Here is a 24,558-nt window from a genome sequence, read left to right as displayed (position 1 = left end):
AGGGCCGCCAAACTTGCCCTTGAGCTGCACTAAAAGCTTTAGTCAGAGCTCCTTCCTCCTCAGGCAATGACAAATCCATCCACAACACGCAAACCCACAGAGGAAAGAGTGTCCTTCGTTCCGCTCTTCATAGAAGTCTTCTCCAAGCTTACTCCTGAGCATGGAACACACCAACTGACCACAGGTTTGAGTCTTGCTGTTTATAAGAAGAATACCTCAGACTCCTCCCATTATATAATATGATTTCTCTGGACATGTCACATCTCTCGTTGGCTTTGCTGTGGAGCCAGGTAACACTGAAGTTCCAAGAGGCAGAAAGAAGTCTTGGCAGCAGCAAATGACACCTGAGTCCTGACAGACTGAACGTTGCTCTCTTGAAATGGTGGAGAAGGTGCTTTTTCAGTAGCAGCGTGGGATTTTTCACAGCTACCGCTGAAAGCCATCTCACCGTTTCCTGGATTCTGGATGCAAATGCATTTTGTCTCTTTAAAAATACAGTGCAAAAGGACTTCTGTAACTTCTGTTGTGCTTCAATCCATCCTCAAAACCAGCAAGAAATGTTGCCACGGTGTGCTGATCTGCACAGCGTTACAGCAGCTCAAAAGTATGGTTGTAGCGGAGCTTGCTAAGAGTGAAAAGTGTTGGATCGATGGTTACTGTAAATGGATGTGGCTAAAGCAGAGTGTTGTTCCTGAATCTACAAGAGTCTGGGACAGCATCAGTGTTGTGATGGGATACTTGCACAACCAGCTTTGCTGCTGAGGCTGTAAACTTTCAGGTTTACGTAACTGAGATAATTTGCAAAGGAATATTCTGTGCTTATCTGAAAGGGGAATCATGTTTTAGCCTTAAACTAGATATTGTTTGGGGATGCTTGTGGCAATGAGTTCTGTCAGACTAGGTCAGTGCTCCGTGGACATAAAATTCTTCCTCTAATCTCTTATTTTTACGTATGATGTTTCTTTTACATGTATATTCTTTACATGTATAATAATACATGTTATTTTCATGTCTGTACTTTCAAATATTTAGTATATAGGTAGCTTCCAGTTGTGAGTGTAGGTGTCTCATTTGATATCTGCAGTAGGCATGAAAATGAGAGGTAGAGCTAGAAAACCATGAATGTTGATGAGAGACCCATGTTGGCATCATTATCAGTGAAGGTCCTGGTCCCATCCTGGGTTCATGGCAGTGCAAAACAGAGATCTCAGAAATGAGTTTGGAAAGGGCAGGCTTCTTCTCCGGTCAGTCTGCACCATATGGGAGACGAGACATGGGGATGCATTTTTGGGAGCAACAGGAGCTGCCTTTAGGCACCTCTGACTGAAGCGTGCTGTTCCTTGTGAAGTGTTGGTGCTCACCTTGGGCCCGAGATGAGCACGTGTGTCCTGTGCCTACTCATCTGTTGGTTTTATGGAAATACGTATGTACATGCAGAAAATACTAGCCCATTGTACATGTTTGTGGATGAAAGGCAAGTTGTACAAAGGGCGTTATTGACAGCACTGCAAATGATAGGAAGGTGCAAAAACCACAGGAGACTTCACAGGCGTTTGTGCTATGATGACTGAGGATTTATCTGGATGTTTTATGTTTTAATTCAACATTCATGAAAGCCCCAAATTTAGTTATAAATTTACTTTGGAGGAATCATTTATGAAAACGTCAGGATTTTCTGGCTAAAACACTGTTTAAAACTTAAATGCTTGGAAAGATTTTGATTGTCTTGTTTTGAAAACGTGAGTGTGAAAGGTGGGAAGGGAGGATGCTGAGGATGCTCATCCCTGTTTCCAGCATGAGGCAAGAGAAAGTGCCTTTTTTTCCTGCAGTTTCTTAGTTTCTGGAGCTACAAGTCCTGCAATTCAAGCTGTTCTCAGTGCTGCAATGGTCTCTGTGCGAGAGCCGATGTTACATTCCATAGGGGTTGCAATGAATTTCTTGAACTCTTACAGGTTTTAATTCAGCTTCATATTATTTGCAGAAATTTTTTTGGTGTGATTTAATTGAGTAGTCAGTGTGAATTTTGTGGTGCATGCAAGGGAGAGGGAGATTTTCTAAGTGTTCAGTGTTCGCATGGACATAAACAGGTGGGTTTCCAGCAGAGACATTTGCATTTGAAAACCTGCTGTAAACGGGCTGGGCTTTCCCAGGAGAAGCAGCACCAGCAGTGAAATGCAGGGATCGATCAGCATAGAATTGTGTGAGCATTTGATGGGCAAAATGTTGTGGTATAAAGACAGGGCCCAAGAATAAGCTCTTTGTGGCTTTGTTTCATTCCTGAAAACTGTGACTGAGAGGCTTTTATCATTTAAAAATAAAATTAATCAGCCACGTTTTGGCTAACCTGGAAAATAGCACCAGATCCTTTGCAACATTCTCGGTGCTCATTCTTTAGTTCAATTTTGATACTAGAAGAAAATAGTTTTTCATTTCTGTCTGCTTTTATTTCCCCCACTCTATAAGAAAAGTAATATCTGAACTACTTTCAGTCACAGAGCTGAAAGCATGTAATTTAGTGTACATAATGATAAACTCTCCAAGCAGCTTGCATTTGCTATGTTTTCTTTCTTTCCTAATTTTAACTAAGGAAAACATTCCTTTACTTATCGCAACACTTCTGTTACATGCCTTGTTTTTCGTGCCAAGTTCCTTATGGTATTTCAAGTTTATTTTAATTCTTAATCAAATGAGATGTCCAAGAAATTCATCTGCAAAAACATATATAATAAATGTTCAAATACATGCCAATGGGGACACCTGGTGGGGAAACTCTGAGTTGCCCAGGATGCCCCGTGTTAAACCCACGAACGGGTGTGCAGAGTTTGCTCATCAGGGGATGGGTGGCTGTGGGGGTTATTAACTACAGAGGCTGCAGGATAACTCATTATTTCACCCCACTGCTGCTGGTGGCTCCCCGACAGCCTCCTGCCTGCACGCAGCCTGGCGGGGCCGCTGCACGGTGAGTGGCGTGTGAGCACCCGGTTCCTTAGCAATCTCTTTAACGTGACCAGGCACAAAGCTGCCTTTGCTGGCAAGCGCTGTTTCTCTCTTGCAGCTGCAGAAGCTGCCATGTTCAAGGATTCTCACGTAAGCCCTATAGATATTTATTTGAGAGATGTCCTATTGACATGTATTTGGAAGGTGATATGGGAAGGTTAGGAGGTGAAGATCCAGGACCACATCTGCTCCTAGCTGCAGAGCAAAGGAGAACATTCCTCTGAATTGGACCCTGCTCTGTATCATATGAGATGCTCCAGTCTCAACAGGCAGCAACTCAAGTAACCACCACCGTTTTCCAGTCTGCAGTGGAAGCCCTAGGCCTCCTCCAGTGGGCAAGGGCTCCCTTCCCACTCTCCTGGAAGAGCTGCCTTGTGAGGGACCGTGGTGAGGACAGCAGCCCAGACTGGCTTCATCCCTGACCTTGGTCGGGGTAGGGGCACCGTGCTTGCCCCGGCTTTGGAAGCACACAGGCAGTGCTCGCTTCATGCCTGGGGCACTGTGCCTGTGTTGGGGGCAGGTGATGGCTTCCAGGCTGGTTATTTGAATGCACTATAAAAGCTTGACCTGCAGCAGGATGAGCACAAGACCCAAGGAAGAGGCAGTCAGTTCGGCAGCATTATTGCACACGTGCTTAGGAACTGTGTGCGAATGGAGCATGCTTTAATTGCTGTGAAAATGGTTTTAGTTGCTTGGTTTACTTCTAACTCATTCAGAAAGCAAGTGTTAGCCTTTCCTGTGATGGGGCGGCAACATGAAGGTGGGTTCTGGTGTGCCTTCTGGTGTGCACCAGCTGTGGAACATGGGATTATCTGAGTGTTTTGTCTTTCTAAGGAGGAGAGAAGGAAAACAAAGGAATGCTTACAGTCTTGAAGAGGGAAAGATAATTTCTGGCTCTTTGTTTTGATGTCTGTTCTGACACAGAGTGAAATTTATAGCCTACTTGGTTTTATCATTGTTCCTGAAAGGAGGAACTTATTAATTATAATTCTACACCAGAGCCACCAGACAATTGGGAGAGAAAATTACTTAGACCATCACAAGTTGAGCTGCTCACTGTAGATTTTTATTAGATATAGCAGAGTATTATTTGTGTTTAATTCACATTTCATACTATTTTCTCTGTGGCACATCAGTGCTGTAAATTAAGTATGAATTGCCATCCCATAGGCATCCAGTATGACCTGCTAACTCTGCACCCCCTTACAAAACAAGACTAATACTAAATGAGAGAGAAGCTAATTTTATTTGTTGGTATTCCTGTGTTGGGATTAATAACAAAGCAGGACACCATTTTTTGCCACAGGACTCAAGAGAGGGCAATTTGAAAGTCAGTACTTGGATTCAGATGGCTTAATGAGAGATGCGTTTCGTGCTTCAGGTGACTCAGAGCCTCAGCAGAGGTGGCTGGAGCTGCTCACTGTGAAGAACCACCAGTGACTGTCCTGGTCCAAACCAGAGGTCCCTGCCTGACAGCTGTCAGGAGCAGGAGCTAACAGAAGCAATGTTCTAGCTGACTTTACAGACTACATATTTCTCATTTCTCTTCCTTACAGAAAACACCTTCTGCAGCGGTGACCATGTATCGTGGCACAGCCCTTTGGACAACAGTGAATCCAGGATCCAGCATATGTTACTGACAGAAGACCCTCAGATGCAGCCGGTGCAGACTCCTTTTGGGGTTGTTACGTTCCTACAGGTATGACCCAGCAGTGGTGGCTCTGACTGTCACCTCCTGAGAGTGGAATGCAGCTCACATTACATTTCATTTAGCTTTGGTAAGTCAGATGTTTATTATCCTGCCTTCTGCCTTTCGTCCTTGTTTATTACTGTGGATCTCATCTTTGAGTTGTTACTTATTCAGTAAGTATTTTAACTGGGATTGAGCATGCTCAGTTCTCAAGATAGAGGCCTATCTGATGGAGAAAAGGTTTACATGGTGAAACAGACCTGGAGTTGAATATTACATGACTGCTCTGAAATTTCAAACATGAACATAGAGAAAAAAGTTGAAACACTTTTAAAAGGTTATGTAAAGCTAAATTCAAATTGATTCTATAGCACTATTGGTAAGCGATCCACTGGTTTGAGTTCCAGGAAAAGAGGTGTTTGGAGAAGGACTCAGTTGCTTTAGCATTATTTTAGGGTAGAAATGTAGCTTGCAGCATTGACACAAAGATTCTTTAGAGGCTGAGTTTTCCTGTATTGACCTACAGTTTAAGAAAGGTTCAGGTTTGCTTTGCAAAAGAAACATTTTAAAAATCTCTTGTGTTTTAACCCTACTGTTCAGTGAGTGGAGCTTCCTTGGCCAAACAAGTTGGCTTGCTTTCTCAAAGTCCTTCTCAGTGATGTCTCTTAGATACGGGCTGCTTTGGACATTTTAAAATTATGTATGGAGTTATTAACCTTAGTGGAAGAGCTGGCATACTTTATACCAGCTGCTGATTTCTCCCTGCTCTGTGGAAAAGCTTCCCTTCTCGGGGAAAATGCAAGTGTCTGTATTGTACAATTTAGGTTTCAAGTTGCTTCCATTTGTCCTTGGCTGTAGTTGCAACATGTAAAGGGAAGCTCCGTTACCACAGACCTGCACAAGGCAACTGTTGTGCAAGGGCAAAGGCTTTCCCAAATTTTCTGAGGTGCCCAAAATCTGTGTCTTATCAAAAACAAAGAGATGGTCATGGGATTAATCAGTGAAAGGTGAGTTGTGGGACCTGGAAGCAGAGGTAAACAAGCTAAGCAGGGGAATTCCTGGCTGACTCTGCAGTTAGTGCTGCATTAGTCCACATCTCTCCTTTAGTGCCCAGCTGTCCTGGATGAAAGGACAGTCAACTTGTTGCATTCTGAGTGTCTGGGCCTCTAATCTTCCACAACACATGTGGTTGACTTGTTTTTCCCCTTTGTTTGGTGCTTGTTGTTATGCATTTATTTTGACCCATGAGGATAAATGGTTGCAAAAAGAAAAGAATGAACACAGAATAATTTCCTGTTTAGAGTCTTGCTGTTTGTATGTAATTAGTGAATGAAGACTCAGGGAGGGGTGTGCTGAAGCAAGAGTGATCCAGGCTGTTGATGGAGGAAGCCTGGTAGATGGGTGGGGATGAAGTGCATCTCCAGGGGCTGGGTCCTGAGGAAGTGAGCTCTGCAAGGGACAGGGGTCGTGGGGTGTGAAGCACTGGGTACGTGCTGACATTGATGGTTTTCCACGTAGTTCTCTATAGGTGCAGATACGCACTTGCAGAAAAGGCGCATGATGTACTTCTGCTTGGTGCTCTTCAGAACTTAGTTTTCAGATTTCCTCTTTTCTGATAAAACAGCAGTTGCACAGATTTTGACCAAAAATCCTGTATCATTGGAAAAGGATTAGAGTATTGAGGAAGAAAACAGAAGGCTATGGCTAAAATAATTTTTAATCCCAAAGAGTGAATCATTGTGCGCAAAGGCACAAGCCAGCACTTGATGGATCAGGAAGAAACTGCCTTCCTCTGTCAGCTGAAGGGTGTTTCACCCCTTCGTTTGAAGTGGCTGATCTCAGCTGCTGGGAGAGGGACATCTGGTATTGCTCAGTGTGGCAGCTCCCGTACTGAAAAGCAAACACGTCCTGCCTTGCACAAGAAGGCAGAAGTCTGCAGTTGCCTGCAGTGACAAGCGGATTATGCCATGTGTAAGCAGCTTTACTTTACGGTGCCACGCAAGATGTAACCAGTCAGCAAACTGAGTTGGTCAAGGATTTATGAGCACCGAAGCATTCCCTGGTGGCAGCAGGTCCCTTGCCTGTTGGAATCCTGGTGCAGTATCGCATTTGCCCCTAGCAACTGGCTGACAGGGCAGTGTCGTGAATGTACTCAGACCCTGACCTGTCCTGTCTTGGGTGGACTACGTTGAAGGGGGAGAATGAGTAGAACTTTGGTAAACCCTGATTTGTTACCAGGCCCTCCTCATAGTTAAGTTCATACACACCATGCAAGATCAAATATTACATGACCAGGGTACTTCACATGGTAAGTGTAGAGCAAGGGTGTAAGGAATTGAAGAATCCTTTAGGCTCCATTTGTCCTTGCTCAATCTAGTTCATTTTAAGAAATTGTGCTTCTCTGTATCTGCACTGTTTGATCCAGCACCACGTGGTGCATTTTCTCTGCAGTTCTTGCACGGTTCACATCCAGTTTAGTATCTCTCTTTTCATTTATTCCAGATTGTTGGGGTTTGCACTGAGGAACTACATGCGGCTCAGCAGTGGAATGGGCAAGGGATCTTGGAACTGCTTCGGACTGTCCCAGTGTAAGTGCTCATATAGCCGATATAGGGGAGCATTCCCACAGAGAACAATGCAGTTGTTTATTTTTATTAACAATCTTTAGCTTGTTGATGGAACTTATTTAATCCTGTGCTGTAGCAAGAGATGGGAATTCATTGCAAATCTGTTCTCACGCACAGACACTTAGATGGCAGATTAATGTATGTGAAGTCCACATGTTCAGGGTGAAACAGAATGAGGTCTTGAAAGCTTAATTTCCTTCCTCTTAATGCCTGCAGCATTTTCTCATTGGTTCTTCCTGAGAGAGCTGGGATAACTGTGACTGGTGACCTCTCTGTGTAGTTCAAAAGAAAGGAAGGAGGGAGGGGGTCAGACTTACAGAGCCTAGCAAAGTTTGGGTACTGTCTGAAAGTCAGAAAGTCACTTTCAAACTGGTCCCACTCTTGGTGGGCCAATTTGGAACAGAAGGAGTGTTCATGCAAGTGGAGTTCATTGTTATTTCTCCCATGGCATAACAAAGATGGGTAAAGGAGGAAATGGGGTTTAAATGTTAAATGATATGTGGATGCTTTATTTGCTGCCAGGTTGCAACTAAATCTTTTTCGCTTGCAGATGTTTTTTAAAAAATATTTTTCTCTTATATTTAGTGGAAGTTATTGCTGTGTGATTGTAGCTCAAAAGATTTTATTGTTTTTTTAAACAAAATGGTTCTGAATATCTGTTCCTGGGCACAATAGTACAACCTCTAGTGTCTCAATGGCCTTTGATTGATTGTTTGAAAGACCCTTTGCTGCTGGACTTCTTAAACTTGAACTTTTCCCTTTTAGACACAAGTGCAGATAATTCATGCGAATACCCTAGAGTAGAGTGAATTTGTCCAGCTGCAAGCATTGTTTCTGAGTCCCCAAGACAATAAACACTATCTGCAGCTCCCTTGGCTCCTCTGAGTCAATAAAGATAGAGCACCCCTCTCCTCAGTCTTGTTCGCATGTTGGTTTTTGGGTTTTGTGTTGTGGTACAAGCATCTGTCCAAGAATAAAATGAAACCCAAATGTGCATGATTTGAAGGAAAAGCTGCAAACTACTAAGCCGCTGATATGGAGTCAGGGTAAAAGTCTCTTGCATCCAGTGAGGGACTGAAGCAGGTGGCACCTCTGCAGTTAATAATTAACAGCTTCCAAAGTGATGTGAAAAAAGAGCGGCTATCGATGCATCTGAAAAAGCTATAAAATATTAACTTCTCTTGCTCTCACTTCAAGTGCTTTAAGAGACTGTAACACAGACAAGGCCAGAGGAGGGGGCTTTTTGACTGCAGTAACAAAGTATCTCAGGAAAAAAAAGAAAATTTTTATGACAATTCCAAAGGACTTCCATTTTTACTTCAAATGAAAAGCACCATCTAAGGCTGACCTCTGCAGTCTGCCTGCACTGTGACCCAAAGTCCAGTCTCTGAGTAGTTCATCTTCACAGTAATCTGTTTTCTGTCACCTTTGTTGAGAAACTTCTTGACCCTTCAGACTTTTATGGCTAATGAAAACAAAGATTTCCCTGAACCATCTGAGTACTTAACCAACTGGGCAAAATGTCTGTTGTGAGGATATTTATCAGAGCAATAAGCTTTTTATGGTACTGAACGTGACTGCTGATCTCAGCAAAAAGAGCAGTCCCATTGGGTCCCTGCTGCATCCTTAGATATTTAATAGAGATATAAATCTTGACCCCATACCTTGCCCATCTTTCTTAGACCTAGGCTACACTGGGCTTCTCAGTCCCAATTCAGGTACCTGCAAGATGGAAACCCTGTTCAGTCTTGGGTGAGTATGTGGGTCCACACCGGGTAGCCTGTGTCAGTCCTGACTGGGTGGTGCCAGACACTAGGCAGGTAACGGCAAGGCCATGGAGGGCTTTCGTTATGTACGTGGGAAATGTAAAGGACAACTGCGTGCTATGGGATGTGTATACAACAGAGGGGCTTCTAGGCTTGTCTTGCATTCTGCCTTGTGCTTCCTTCCTCCAGAGGTCCACTCCAAGGACTCTGGGGAGTACTACCCATAGGCCTTGTTTGGTTCACTGCCTTTCTTTCTTTGTAGAGCTGGAGGCCCCTGGCTGATAACAGATATGCGAAGAGGAGAGACAATATTTGAGATTGACCCACATCTGCAAGTATGTCTTTAGTTTATAAAATGTCACGTCTTTTGTAGTAGCCAGGGAGAATTGATTTAGTAGTATAAAACAGTTCTGTTATTTTCTGCAAAGGTGCTGTGATCTTCTCAAAGTTTGCAGTAATCTTGGAAAGTCTTAGAGACTTCCTTTGCCCTCTCAGGTAGTTTAAGAGCGCACATGTTCAGCCTCAGGTGGATGGCAGCTCTAGGAAGAAATTTAAAGAAGGGTGACCAGGAAGACAGAATCTCATATATGAGACAAATTGCTAAGATTTCGACTGCATGTTTTAGAAAGGAGGAAAATAAAATAAGATAAAAACGTAGAACATTACAAGATTTAGAGATAATAAATCAAGAAATTCCTCCTTTGTTTTATATGCAAGCATAAGGTGATGTAACACGCAGAAATTCAAAGCAAAGTAATATTTTTTCACAGCAAATGTGACAATGTAGCTCATTCTTGTAGGATGTCACTTGAGGCCAAGTAGTTAGTATGGTCTGAGAAATAATGGGAAGCCAAAAGTATCTCATGCAGTTATTAATAATCCATGGATGAATATATATTAAACCTCCTTCTTCTTTAGAGTTCAAGTTAATTTCTGAAGCTTAAAGATCAGAACAGGACCACTATGGAGGGATTACCATCCCATGGACTGCTGCTGCTTCATGTGTTTGGGAGACAGTTGTGCTTCCCTTCAGAGTTATGGTACTGGAGTACGTGGGTCCCAGGCAAATTCAGTATGGTGCTGATCTTCTTTCAGTGAATCACTGAGTATTTGTCTTTAACAGAGAACTTATGGCTTAGCCTGGTAGGGCATGTGCGTGTGTGCACGTTTTATACAAGCTATTGCGTTTGCTTATGGTCTGTGTGTCTGCATCTGATTAGCCTCAGTTGCCTCACAGCATCTTTTATTTTGAAAGCCTCAGAACAAACCCAAATTCTGCTTTTACTGTTTTTAAGAATTCGTTCATCTAAAATAACCCCAGTCTGAGAGACAACACACAAAAAAAATGTTCCACAAATGTCCCAGAGTGGGAGCTAATACAACTACAAATCTTATGAAGTTTTTAGGTTCTTAATGTTTTTGCCTGCTCTCTCCTCCTGGAGGGTGTTTGTTCTCTGCACACTGGTGATTCCTAATGATAACAGGGTTTTCTTCAATTTACTGTAAACGAAAAGTGGCTGAGCTTACTGGAATCTGAGTCAGCCAAGGCAAGTTAAGGCAAATAAAGAGTACGTCTGCCTCACAGTGTGTCCTGCCACTGAAAGCAGCTATGTCTGTGGTCTTTCCGGACTTCCTCACGTTGAAGACATTCCTGTTTCTGTTCCCTCTTGCCCTTGCAGTGGTGCGTATGTGCAGTTGTGTCTGTACCTCCATCCTGCTCCGCTGCCGCAGCCCCCGCACATTCACAGGGCAAAACCCGCCGCTGCTGCAGGGCTGAGTCCCGCAAAGAGCCTGTGCTGAGCACGGGGAGCTGGGCTGGGTGCAGCCACATTGTTTGCCTCCTGCTCTACTTTGTGGCAAGAGGATAAAGTGTCATTTGCTTGTCATTTTCTTGGTGGTGGTAGAGGGTAGGTGGGAGCCGAAAGGCAGCAGTGGAAGAAGGGCTGAGGGGAGAGAGGGAGCAGGCAGAGAGAAAGGACAACTTTCTGGGAGCAGGCAAGCACGCTGCCTGCCTGGGAAGCGGGCAGAGCTTGTTTTGAGGCTTCATTGTCTCTGGTGGGAATTGGTTGAGGCCTAAACCCAGCCCTGGCAGCAGCAGCTGTACTTTCTGTTCGGAGTCGCTGAGAATGGATCCCAACTAAGATGTCATCCCAGGATGTCAGCAATTAACACTGTGGCAATGCTGGCTGTTTTCTGTTCAGCCAGGCTTCCCTGTAGGCCATTCAGATTTCCCTGGCAGCACTGTCAAACAATCCCTGTCGGACCCCAGCTCTGCACTGATTCTCAGTGCTTTGCTTCTGTTTTAGCAGATATCTCAGAAGAGAATAAAGCTGATTTGAATTTCCTGAGTTGTGGTGGCTGCTCTGCGGGTCACGCTGCAGTGCTCTGGCTCGTTTAGAAAGGGATCAATGATTTATAAGAGCCTCAGAGCCATCCCTCCCACATGCTGAGAGGGAAATGGGACAGAAACATCCTTTCTTTGAGGAAGGAAAAAGCTGAACCTTCTTTGCCCTGGGCTCCTCCAGCCTCCTGCTCAGACTGCCCTTTCAAGGGAGGAAGAACAGCCCCTCAGCCCACGCACATCTTTGCTGGCTAAAGATGGGGTAAAGCTGTGCATTGCCCCAGCTGAGAGTCTGCACTGATTAGGGTTTTTGCTTTTTGTTGTTTGGTTGGTTCAGTTAGTTTGGGGTTTTTTTTCCCCTTCAACATCAATACTTGCAAATGTTATAAAACAGGCATGCAAATTAGGCTGCCTTAGGCCAGCTCATTTCCATCAGCCCCCCTTGATCTCCAAGGGATGCCAACAGAGCAGCACTTCTTCCCCTGAGGAAGTGCTCTGTGAACCAGCTGAGATGCAGATGATGAGTCCCTTTCCCCCTCCACAAGACTCTGTGCACCGTCTGGAGGCCCTGACCGTGTCTGTGAGCAGAGAGCCCTGGCTGCAGGGATGGAGAAGCACGTCCCACCAGAGCTTCTGCCCCATGGAGTCATTGGGGCGCTCTGGGCTCTTCCGCTCCCTGCTCAAGGGCAAGTTTGGTGGCCCTCCCATGCTTCACCAGTCACTGGAATGAAAAATAACTGTGTTGACAAGTTAAACCTCCCCCTGCCAGCTGATTTGGGTCCACACAGAGCGCCACGGAGGGCTCCCAAAGGAGCCACATGCTAAATCTCACTTAGAGCATCATTTGCATATGTAGGATCGGATGTATTTTTATTTCTTTTTCCATGACTTCTATTTCTGGGTAAGACAGCTAATTTTATGTTTAGTATATAACAAAAGAAAATCCCAGCAGATTTATTATTTCTCAGATGTTTCCATTATGTTTTCGTAGAAGCCAGCTTCCCCTGATGCTGAAGGACAATCCCAACAAGGAGCAGTCTTTCAGGGAGAGAGGCAGAAGGAAAGCAATCTCTTGAATGCTTAAATCTAAGACAGGACCACTCTGGTACTGCCCCCAGCCACAGGCCTCCACTCGGGCCAAAGAGCCAGTTTAGGGAGGTGATCCAGCTTCCCTTGAGTTGGCTCAAGGGAAGGAGTAGTAGCACATGAAGGAGGGTGGGACTGCAGCCACTGCAAATTACATCAGCTTAAACTGCTGCACAACTGCACCCCAAGTGCTTGTGCTTTATCTTTGAGCTGCCCGGATCTTCTCTTGAATGGTCACAAGAACAGGCAATGCCTTTTCTAGGGCGCAGCATGTGCAGCTGGGCAAGGGGAGGAATGTATGTGGGTTTTAGTCTGGAAACTGCTTCTTAGGGAACAGATTTTGCAAAGCGCTGGATGCTCCCACGGTCTCTTGACTCCAGTGGCAAGGTCAAACGGGAGGGTAGTAAGAACGAGCAGGGAGATCGTTCCTGTTGTGTGTAACACAGGTCTTTCCTCAAATCTTCAAAGTTTCTGTCCTGCAAGCAGTGGGACTTCTCACCTATTCAGAGGTGGCCCAGCTGTAAGCAGTGAGATGGAGACCTTGCTAATGCCACTGAGCGGTACCAGAATTGACACCCGTTCGGAAGAGGGGAAAACCAGCCAGGGTTGATTGAGTGCCAGTGGTAAGAGCAGCCCTTCCTCCGTGTAGCTCAGCCCTGAGTTTGTTCAGCTCAACATTACCCCCTTGTGGGACACAGGTAGAAGTTCAGACTGATGCCCGTTCCCCTGGCAGGCAGGTGTCCTGTAGAAGTGTTGCCTGTAGCTTAGCACGGTCTTGCTGGCAACTGATGCACATGTCCTTGAGAAAATGCATGGTGTCTGAGAGCATCCAGCTGCTTGTTGGTGTGCAACACCTTCTGAGACCCAAACGGTGGTTAGTGCTTGGAAAGTCCAGCTTGCAATGGAGGGAGTTTGTGTATTTCGCCAATAGAGAATGATCTGTAAAAGCCTTGATTTTGTGAACAGACCTGTGTCTCCTTGCACATTTGTCCTTTCATGAACACCCCAGCACGCTGAAAAGCTGTGGTTGTCTGGGCAGTTTGCAAATGACAAGCTCTTGTGAATGATGAGTCTCTCCGTGAGCTGTTTTCATTGTGGGACTTCTTGGTAAGCTTGGAAAGAGAACTCAAGTTTAGTTATTTAGGAGGTTGTTATCACTGATGTATGATAGGTAGACTGTCAAGCTGTTTTCCATACCGGAGTGTATAAATACTTTGAGTTGGTGTAAACCAGAGCTGGCACTGAAAGGAGCAGCTCTGTGTACCCCAGGCTGTTGATTTCCACCTTTCTCTTTCCCCTCTTTGTGCCTGCCAGGGACATGTAGTGAAGCAGTGGGGAAGGGGTAGGAGTTCAGACCAACCTGTTGCAGAAAAGGTTTGTTCCAGTTCAGACCAGCTCCCTGATGTGGCTCAATGTGCAGTCACCATTAGCTGATACATCAAAGCAGAGAGTGGGCTCTGGGCACGCAGGGGGGATGCGCAGGAGCTGCTGAGGGCTGGGGTGAGCCAGGGTGGGGTCCAGTTCAGGTTCAAGCCACATCCAAAAAAGTCTTGGGGTTTTGGATCTTTTCAAGCAGGAGAGAGTGGACAAAGGTATTGAGACAGATGGCTCAAACCTGAGTGGAGTGAGTGCCAAATGTGCCTGGGATGACCTCAGCCGGCCTCCGGAGGATGACGAAGACAGCAGGAGCATTTGCATTGGGACCCAGCCACGGCGGCTCTCCGGGAAAGGTAAGAGGTCCTGGGCAGAGTTGCTGTCATGGCCTTTTGGTTTGTTTTCTTATGGGTCTGGGCAGTGGGCTGGGTCATGCGGCATCTTGGGGTTCGTAACAAACACCACAGTTACTGGATGGCTCAGCATGTCTCAAGGGAACAAAATGATTTTTGGTGTGGCCTTTTTGAGAAAGGTAGGAGAGAGGAAAAGGAGGTCTTTGTGTTGTTTTGTCTGAATGTTTCTTTCAGTTTTTAGGCTATTTCTAACCTGAATTTGCAAAGTTAAACTGAGCACTGGGTGAAACCAGGACTGTAAACACCTGCAAGGTGAAGCAACAGCGCTTTCTCAGGCTGCATTGCCGTGTTACCATTGTCACCTCTTGGGTGCAAGCTGGACTGACACTGCATGTTGCTGTAGCTGAACTCAAGTGATTCTTGCAAATACGGAACTCTGGAAAGAAGAAATAAAATACAGTGGAGTTCCCCTTTGCAGTGAGATGCCATCTCAGCGTGCAGATGTCATAGCTATTACACATGCTTGAAACTATGCATGTTACCTTTCAAATGGGTGAAGCAATGTAAAATTTGAGAGCTTGACGTTTCCTGGAATTAACAATGGTTTCCACAGGAATGGAATCTTACTTGTTTTCAAGTCCATGGTAGAAAAAATGTTTAAATGCATATAGGGTTCGTTCTGTCTTCTGTGCAAATACTTTAAACTGCGCTGGATCTAAAAAGGCTATTTTCCCTCAGCTCTGCAAATGAAAAGCCCGAGACAGGTATATATGGTGATATTTGTATATCCTTCAAAAGATTTTGAAATCATTTGGATATTTTTTTCTCTACCCAGTTCCCACATTTCTCAAAAAAAAGATGAGGAAACTTCTGAGAAAGGTGGGAAAGCATCCTATTAAAATATTTGGCCATTAGACATTATAGGAAAATGAAACAGTAAAATGACTGCATCTGAACTGCCTAATTTGCAGTTTATTTTCAAATGTGAGCTTGAGGCTAAGATTTGCACTGCATGAAATTCCATTCTTTTGTGAATATTGGTTGTAAATTAATCAACAGATTTGCAAAGCCAATTGCAAAAAATTCGGGAACCTCCTTAAACTTGTTTAGTAAAGGAACAAATTCCTATTATGTCTGGTGGGAAATGTATCGGGAGGTTCTGTGGGAGCTGCAGAAACAGCAAATATCTCATTTATGAAAGGGTGCAAAACTACTCAGAATTTCCTCATCAGGAGGGCTCAGTACCAAAGGTTCCAGCTCTCCTTGCCTGACATGACATCACAGTCCAAACCAAGAGAATTCAAGCTGACTTTATGACGTGAAATAACTCCTAAGGTGCAGGAAGAGCGGCACCCTTAGCATCTCTTCATTTCTTTCTGAAGGGGAAGAGTTTAGAAGAAACACAACATAGAAACAGACCTTTAAAAAATAAAAAAGCCAACATCTTGTGTCTGTGATGTTTCTGGGGATGCTAAATCATGTTAAAAAATATTCTTTTTGCAGATACGGAGCAAATCAGGGAGACTTTGCGGAGAGGGCTTGAGATTAACAGTAAACCTGTTCTACCTCCGATAAATGCACAAAGACAGAACGGGTTGAACCACGACCGAGCACCGTAAGTATCACCCGGCATGCTCAGCTGGTGGGAGGGAGGGAGCCTAAAGAGCTCAACCTAGAAAACAAAGTTAAAGCTGGGTGGGAAAAGCCTTGACAAAGGGAGAGGAAAGCTAGCAGCAAGTACTTCCAAAGCAAGGGGATAGAAGGAGAAGAGTTGTTCAAGTTGGGTTAATGGGCTAGTGGTCAGGAGGGCTGATTTTGAGAGGGATTTTAGGCAACCCTTTGTTAATGGAGAGTGGCTCTGACTGTGTTCAGGAGGACCTGCTGCTCACGGTGTGCAGTGTTTGAAATCAGACTGGACTGAGCCCTATAAAAGGTACTGTGGCAAACAGTGCTATGGTATCCAAAGAACTAGGTGGCATAGATGAGCATTTGCTGATAATTGTTGCCTGAGCACTTTGTTTTCAAGTTCATAATTATGAACCTTTTGGTTAAAATGTTGAATTTTTTTTTTTAAGTGACTTTGATCTTGCCTTGCTTTTAAACAGGCAGGTACTGGCAGTAATTATATGCCAATACCACTCTGGTCTCTAATAGTCTCCAGACTAACAGGTGATTTAAGTGGGACTAGATGGACCCGTAGATCTCTCCTCATTTGTCATTTTTGTCTTCAGCTAATCTATAGGAAGTTACCTGTAGTTTCAAGCCACCTGCAGCATCTGCACCTGTCTTTTAGGGTTTCTCTCCTTCCCCTCTTAAGCTTATTTCAGTTGCTAGTTAAATGTCTGCCCATCAATTTTAATGTTTTCATCTAAATGATACAGAAAGGCACACATCTTTGCTGTGCTCTTTCATCTTGGTATTTCCTTTGGTTTCCTAGTCTTCGATGAACATTTATGCTTTCTTGCTCCAGTAGTAAAGATCATCATGAAATCATCTCTTTCCTGTAGTGCCAGGCAGGGACAGCATCCTGCTCTGTTTCAATTCCTGTTTCTTTCTTAATTCAAGCATTTAATGAGAAAAAGATTCCTCATACTTGGTTAGGACCCTGATGTTCTTTTTTGTTCCGTTTTGTGCGTGACTTCTGATTTGCCTTACATATGAGTTTCTGAGTTGCCCAGTCTTTTGGGGGAAGTATGTCAATTGCTGATGTTGTGTACTAATAAGTCATTTGAGATACTGGTGCTTATAAAAAAAATCTCAAGTGGATTTGTTATTGCTTTAGGAATAATCTTACTTTTGCTATATAGTTCTATGGAGCCAGATTCTGACCTGGCTCAGATTTTGAGTAGTACTTCCCTACCTGAAGGTTAGTCCCATTGGACCATTGGGTGGTCCATTGGCTGCACTGAAAAAAAAAAAATTATACCATTTCATTTGCACGTATCACACACAGCCTTGGAAGTCTTGAAAGTATTGAGCATGATTTCTCACAGGTGCTGTGCTCCTGCATGAATCTGCACGCCAAGTAGAAGCTCTGAGTTCACAGTGGTTGGGGATGACCAGAAACATTTGGGGTGCACATCAGGTCAGGGAGGCAGCTGATGTAAGCCTTAATGCTGGGAGGCTGTTGTTGCTTAGATAAGAAAGCTTTACGTTATTCAGGGTAAGATAAACAGAGATATGCTCAAGATAGAGTGGTGAAAGAGTACCAGAGGTCTAAGATGGAGCATACAAATATTTACCTGGGTTTTTAACTGTTCTGAGACAGAAAGGAAGGCAGGTCAAATTCAGAGCCTCATATCCCTGACAGTGATCTTTGTTGCAAATCTCTCTTACCTGCAGCAGCCACACAACCCCTTACCTGAAGCTTGAGTTGCAGGAATGGCTGGTTCCTGGTGTTTGCCTCCTGGAAGATCAATACATTTCTCTGAGGTCTATGGTTACCGCTGTGGAAACTGATAGGTAGCCTGTTTCTCCATAATAGCAACTCGGAGAAGGCAAGAGAGCTGTCAGCTGTGTGTCTCGCCAGCGGTTCCTCTGGTGATAGTTAGTATCAGAGGGATAGAGGAGATTTCCTCAACTTAAAACAGCAGTATGTCCTAATACTTTCTTCCTCCATGTTACTGACTGGTTTGAGAGGAGTTTGGAAAAGGTCTCTTTCTATTTGAGTGGTGGCTTCTCTTTTCCAATTCATGTAGCAGATGCAAGGGGACTTATTCAATGCATTGACTGTATTGAGAGGGATGGTTCGTTCTGGAAATCAGTGTTTACTCACAACCTCTAACTAACTGATACTTAAATCAGACTTGGTTATTACCCTTACTGTGGCTAAAACTTATCAGTCAATGTATTTTCCAGCACAGTGTGGTGCAGATGAACCAGAAGAGGAAGATCTTATTAGGTCTCAGCCTATCTTAATACACTGTCTCAACACATCTTACATGTTTGAGCAAAGTTGTTCAATGTGCTACTAAGTACCTGAGTATGATCTGGAGACTCTCCTTTCCAGCTGCTGCAGAGGGATGTAACTTAGGAGCTCAGCTTTTGCATGTTAGAAATATATCTATGTCCATGTTCCCTATAGGAACAGGTAGCAATGGCAAAGGCTGAGACACAAAAGGCACAAAACCCAGTACAGATATAGTCATTTCATGAGACTTACAAGCACCTGAGATGAAAGACAACTCTGCATGTAGGTGTAGTCCTTCTGATGTGATCCTTGCTGGGCATTGTAGGGCTGGAACACAGTTGTGTCCTTCACTGTAAATTTTGTGTAATTAAAGGCAAGTCATTTAGCTATTGAGCTTCAGTTCTGAATCTATAAAATGGGACTAATAACAATGTCATCTTCTTGAGGCACCACAAGGATAAATATGTTAACGATTACGAGGTGCTGGCTGATGGGAAGCAGGCTTGTGTGTAATCATATCCTGCACTGTACACACCAGACCATAAAATATCAAACCCGTGGTTCATTGCAAGGGTCCTGTGAATAACTGGTGCATTAGATGCTCCTTGGGAACTTGACAGAAATGCTCTGTTGGGGCATGGCAAATTGTTCCGAATCTACTTTCCATAGCAAGCACTGTAGAACCCCAGGCTGTCAAATTTGCACCCAGCTGACATTAGGATGTTGAAGTCTGACACAGACTCTAATGGCTTTGTGCGGAAGAGGAATGTGCTGTTTATTTATCATAGATTTGCAGCCACCAACTGCTTTCCTAGTAGCTTTCTTCCCTTTTATCCTAACCTTACCACCCACGCACAATAATCTATCAGGGTTTAAATCAGACAACCTGCTCTGCATTCAGCGTCACAAAATAGTATCAGAAACACTCAAATTTTTGAATATTTATTTGTATAAAGTGTGAAGGATCCAGATTCCATACAGATTTCCCTGTCTTTGTGTAGTTACAGTTTTCAGTGCTTATGCAAAAGCCTCACATTGTTTGGTTGCAGATAGGCCTTGATTCAGTTTTCTGGCTCCAGCAAAGAACATACTTACATGTTAAGCATGCATATTACCAGTTGTTTGCTGTCCCAGAGTCCTAAAAAAAAAGTTCCTTTGAGAAAAAGCTGTTTTCTGTCAAACCCTGTTGGGCAGCTGTAGGACTTTGATTCATTAGTGTTATTACTGTAGACTGTGTAGCCCTTTTTCTCCTAAGGATACGAATAAAAGCACTCTTAATGCTTAAAACTGCATCGGACATCTGTTTCTCAAAATGACTATTAGCTCAGTTCATAAGCAGCCATTAAATCAGTTCGTATGCATTAAACAAAAGAACATGTAAATTAATCTTTGGAAACATGACTAATCATTTCAACCGTAGGTAACATAATACTCTTGATTACTGCTTGGGAAAATGAGGCGTGTATGAATACGAGTGTACTTTACAGTGGCGCATTATTTATTTCTTAGGACCCATCAGGCTCATAGGTGCTGCTCAGACAGATGGAATGACAAGGCTCCTGGTCTCCTAAACCGTGCAGATTCAGTCTTGTTGGATGTGATGAGCTGTTACCCATAGGGAACATTTAGATGTCAGACTAAACACTGCTGCTGTTCTGACCTCAGTGGGCTGGAAGCTCCAGATGTCAAAGATCCGTGACACCTGTGGAGTTTTGCTTCATTCACTACTTAATTTCTTGATGTAATAAGTTCTGAGGCTGAGTCTTTAATTGTCCCTGGCAATTAGCTGTGCTCTTCTGTGAGGTACCAGGATAGTATCTCCATTTTACAGATGAGGACAGAGGAGTTATTTGCTACAGTTGCAGTGAAAGCCAGGGTTGGGGTAGGAGAATTTTTGACCTTTTCCACCCCTCGGGCATCCTCTTGATCACACAGCATTGCTGAAAGTCATGTTTTTCTGCCCCTTGGCTGACTCAGACCGTTCTCTGTTCCTGTGAGCAGAGGCATGGAGTAGAAACCTAGAGCTAGCACACTGCATTACTGCTCACGTTGAGGGTAAAAATAAAAGTAATTGCTACGTTTTGTTGTGCCAGTATTCAAGTAATGTCCATGCACATCCCAAGTGTCTGCGGGTGAGGCTTGAGTGTTGGAAAAAGGTCTCCCAAGGCTGTGTTACCTTGACAAGGCTTTTCCAGCACCTCTCCACTGTTTATTCCTCTCCCTTTTCTCAAGAAGGATACAGTGGTGTGGTTCAACTTGTCTGATTCCCATATTTCTGTCTTGGATTTCCCAGATAACTCTGTATGTGCTGGTCTCCTCGTGCGCAGTGGTCATTTGTCCAGAGACAGACAACAGATGCCTCAGCGATCTCAAATCCCATCTGCATTCAATTTCCAGGCAGAAGGACAGGTTGAGTCTAGGGAAACCTGAACATATGGTAACTCTGTGCCCATGTGCTAATTCCATCCAGCCCTGAACAGTTCCCAGCTGTGCAGGGAAATGAAGGCAGGTTCCTGGCAAACAGAGAAGGGAACAACCCTGCGGCAGGTGGGGCTGGCAGGACTGTCCTGGCTGTGACCTTCTGGTTCACTGCACCCTGAGCATCTGAGGTTGTTGCTGTTCCCTTGTGGCAAGAGGGAGAAGTTGTGTCACTCCAGCAGTCCCAGGATAACCCCAGACTGTCACAGGGCGTGTCTGGTTTGGAACGTGTGAGCAACGGTGACACCACTTGCAGGACTGGAGTCTGCTGCTCGTGTAGTTCCTCTGAGTCGGTAAATATGGTGTGCTGATTTCTCCTTTCAGTCGGTAGAGTTGGGTTAATGCACATTAACAAGCTCCATCTGAGCAGCATTTCTGAGGAAGCTCTGGCAGTCATGTCAAGATGTAGGATTTGCTTTGAGGCGAATCTGCACTTTGCTTCTCCCAGTTGCGCTTGGGTTTGCTGCTTTGCTTGGGCGGAGGGGAGCTCTTGTCTGTGTAGCTGGTTTCCTGTCTTCAGTTCTTGGAGGCAAACTTTTACATAAAGGAGAGCATTTCAGCGTTCTCCGAAACTGTCTAGTTCTGGCTAGACTTTCTGATTCTGCAACCACTAAGCAGTAAGTTTCCAATCCAGTCCTGCTTATTTAGGCATGCTTTCCCATCGAGACACCATTCAGTGGTGTCTTGCTGGAGCAAGGAATGCTGAATGGGGGGAGGCAGTATACTTTAGGGAGTGTCTCTAAGCATGAGGCTGAGTGCTGGGTGACAAGCCTGCGAACTGGGAAAGCAAATGTCTGGAAAACCAGTGTCAGTAGAAGTGCAGAGCGGTCACCGTGCTAATAATTTGCACTTCTGCATAGCTTTCCCCATCTAAGAATCCAAAAGTGCTTTGCAAACATTGACTTAATCCTTGCAACACCCCTATGTGAAAAAACGTCTCGGTTTTACAGACGGGGAACCTGAAGCATGAAAAGAGTTGACTTTGCCCGTGAGTCTGCAGGGTGCCAGTGGCACAGCCTAAATCTCTCAATCCCAGTTCAGCTGCAGGTCTGGAACAGTCTGGCCCCTGCAAGCACTGAGAGTAGTTATTATGCAGCTTTCCGAAGGGATATGTGAGTGGCAAGAGGATTGTTGCTACTGGCATTGTCCTTGGTGGAGCTCTTCTGTGACAGGAAACGCACACAGAACGTCTTCACCGTCTGGTTTAACCAGGCTGATGAGCACCCAGGCCTGAGCACTCAAGCTAGCCTTGTCTCAGAGTGGCCACAGCAGGAGCTGTGGAACCGTGTCCTCGCCGTTCCTGCCTTTGCCTATGTGCATTTGTGATGTGTCCCCTGACTCTGTGTGCCAAGATGCTTGGGGCTCTTTCCCACAACTGCTGGTTTGCCCTTCAGGGGAAACTGTGGGAAAGACACTGGAAGAAGATTGCTGGCACTGAAGTGATCTTTGACCATATCTTCATTAGGGAGTGAGGAGGTCTGAAATAGCAACAGTTGAGAAGGGAAGAAAGGGGGGGGAAAAAAAAAAGGTGGTCCAGCCTTTCTCTCCCAGCTGTGTAAGCTTGTGCTAATGGTTTGCATTTGCTAACTCACAGTGCTGGGTTTTGTACCAAGGAAGCAGGAATCAGCGACTGTAACTCAAGTTAGTGATGAAGTGGGCACCCACTCCTACAAATAGCCCCTGCTGCGTCCTTTGTGATTTTTGGTACCTGAGTAACTTGGAAACACAGCAAAATTATTTTCCGTGTCAGCGACAGAGCTTGGAAGAGAACCGAGACCTCCTTCTGTGACAGATCCATGAGATCAAGTGCTCTGATCATAAAGCAAAACGCAAATGCAAGAATAAACAAACGTTTCTTAATCCGATCAACCTGGTTATTCTTGAATCCAATAAAATAAGTGCCAGTGGGGTTGCTTGAGAAGAGGTTGCTATAAACATGACTTGTAAGGAGGGGGCACACAAACTTTGTGCAACCTAGTGATTGCATTGGCAATTTTCCAGGATCCCCATGGGCTGCTGCTAATTGGCATAAAATTAGGCAAGTTGCAGCCACCCTCATCTTGAATACAAAGAGAGGGCCCCCGGGAGGCTACAAGTTCCAGCGTGTGGCCACTCACATCAAGGAGGAGCACAGCACACTGGGACCTGTAGTCTCCTCCGGCCCCCTCTCCCTGCTGACAGAGTTCTGGCGAAGCTGCAGGCCACATGGGACCCCTTTGCAACAGTTTGACCACCCCTCTTTCTCTCTCAAAAAAAAAAGAAAATCTAACATGGCCTTGGTTCAGTTCATGGACTGTTAATCAGCATTCACAAGTTTTAAAAATACAAAAAACCAACAAACATCATTTCCTCCCTCTCTCTTCCACCCAGAAGCAGACTACTGGTAGAAACCAAAGCTGGAAAAAATAGTTGAAAGTCAGATAAAGTCACCTTGGTAACTGCAGCAATACACTTGCCCAGAACAGGAGACATCAAACCCAACTACAAACAGCTTTAAAGAAACAAAAAGAACGTAATCATCTAAAGAATTAATCTGACAACTGCCCACGTTTACACCTCCCACAAGCTCCCAGTCAGAGGGAAATGCGCTTTAATCTCCTCCAGCTCCCCTCCAGTTTCACAGAACACGAGATGTGCAGTCCTTAAACTGGGGCATTTCCGGCATGCTGCTTCCATTTAAATCCGCTGCCTTTCCTAATGCAGCAGCCCTGGCTTTTGCAGACTTGTTTTTTCTGGACACTGAGAAACATGAATTTTTTTGTGTGGGTTGGATGAAGTATTAAATCTGGAATAGACAAAGTTTGCAACATTTTACGTGATAGTCAGCTAGATCTTAGTCATAACAAATAAAACTCCACAGGCTTTTGCTGCTGATTTATTTGGTGATGGGGTAGAGGAAGCAAAGGCTTACGGGTAACTGACAGTTGTAAAACCAGGGATGTTAGTGTTAGAAAGCAAACTTTTTCTACATTTTTTTTCTGAGACTGAAAACTACAAGCTGTGGATGGCAGCATATGTTACAACAGGAACTTTTTATTAATAACAACCTAGAAGTCTGCTGACCCTTCATCTGGGCCATCACCCTTTGGAAGGGTCAGCATAAGGATTTCCATTCCCAAAGGGAGAATTTTAATGGGTCTTGACATGTTCCAGAGTCTGGAAGTGGTGACACTGTGGCCTTGTGTTATGCGCACGCCACAATGTGTCCAGAAGTCCCCCCCAAAGAAACTCTGGTTTAGAAAGGTATAGCTTCCTTAGAAGGTTGTTTGGTTTCTGCTGTTGGAGTTTCCGCCTTAACTTGAAATAGCTGAAGTTTTGTGAGGTCTGCTAAAGTGAAACAAGAAACACAGAGACCGTGACTATTTTGGAAAAGTTCTGTGGAAAGGATTAATAATTTCGTGCCATTCAAAGTATTAACTACCATTTTGCTTCACTCCTCCACCTTTTTGACAGAAGGGCTGGTTACTTATTAATGTGAAGTCATAATTATTGACAGCCTTAAAGTCATGACAGTTCCGTTTGATAGTTATACATTAGTCAACATCTTCTCTTGAGTGTGTAATGACAAACAGCATTCGCTGTTTTTAATAAGACTTAGAAAGCTTTGCCCCTTCTCTCCAGAATATTGTCGTCATTCCTGTTATTGCATTAGCAACCGGAGGCTGTTTCCACTCCGGACCACGGCCCCATTGTGCTAGCAGCTGTACTGGCTAGCATGCTGGAAACCTAAAAACCCACCTTCAGCTCAAGGGGTTTGGAGCCCAGGGATACGGGCGTCTGTCCTGTGGCTGTCTATCCTTCCGAAGCAGGAACCCGCAGCAGCGGTTGCCTGGGAGGGAGGTGGTGTTATGGGACATGCCCAGCGCCCTTAGGCAGTCCAGGTGAGAAGGGCACAGTCTCTTCTCTGTTGCAATAATATTTGCTGTAAAACTCCTG

At 44.6% G+C, this 24,558-nt stretch overlaps 1 protein-coding gene across 2 annotated transcripts in view; it reads left to right on the top strand.

Annotated features, from left to right (window-relative positions):
- SUFU (SUFU negative regulator of hedgehog signaling) overlaps nucleotides 1–24,558 on the top strand; it is a 100,387-nt gene that overhangs the window by 48,701 nt on the left and 27,128 nt on the right. Inside the window, exons 4-8 of one of the 2 annotated variants that reach the window (XM_065638949.1) lie at nucleotides 4,554–4,696; nucleotides 7,190–7,275; nucleotides 9,343–9,415; nucleotides 14,084–14,237; nucleotides 15,738–15,849. In XM_065638949.1, the coding sequence (XP_065495021.1) occupies nucleotides 4,554–4,696; nucleotides 7,190–7,275; nucleotides 9,343–9,415; nucleotides 14,084–14,237; nucleotides 15,738–15,849 (568 nt within the window). Of the gene's footprint in view, nucleotides 1–4,553; nucleotides 4,697–7,189; nucleotides 7,276–9,342; nucleotides 9,416–14,080; nucleotides 14,238–15,737; nucleotides 15,850–24,558 lie in introns of both variants that reach the window. The other variant, XM_065638948.1, reaches the window with a different exon arrangement.

This window comes from Caloenas nicobarica, chromosome 7 (genome assembly GCF_036013445.1).
Source record: "Caloenas nicobarica isolate bCalNic1 chromosome 7, bCalNic1.hap1, whole genome shotgun sequence".
NCBI classification, from domain to species: domain Eukaryota; kingdom Metazoa; phylum Chordata; class Aves; order Columbiformes; family Columbidae; genus Caloenas; species Caloenas nicobarica.
Note: the sequence above shows the minus strand (reverse complement) of the source record. Positions and strands in the feature narration are given on the sequence as shown.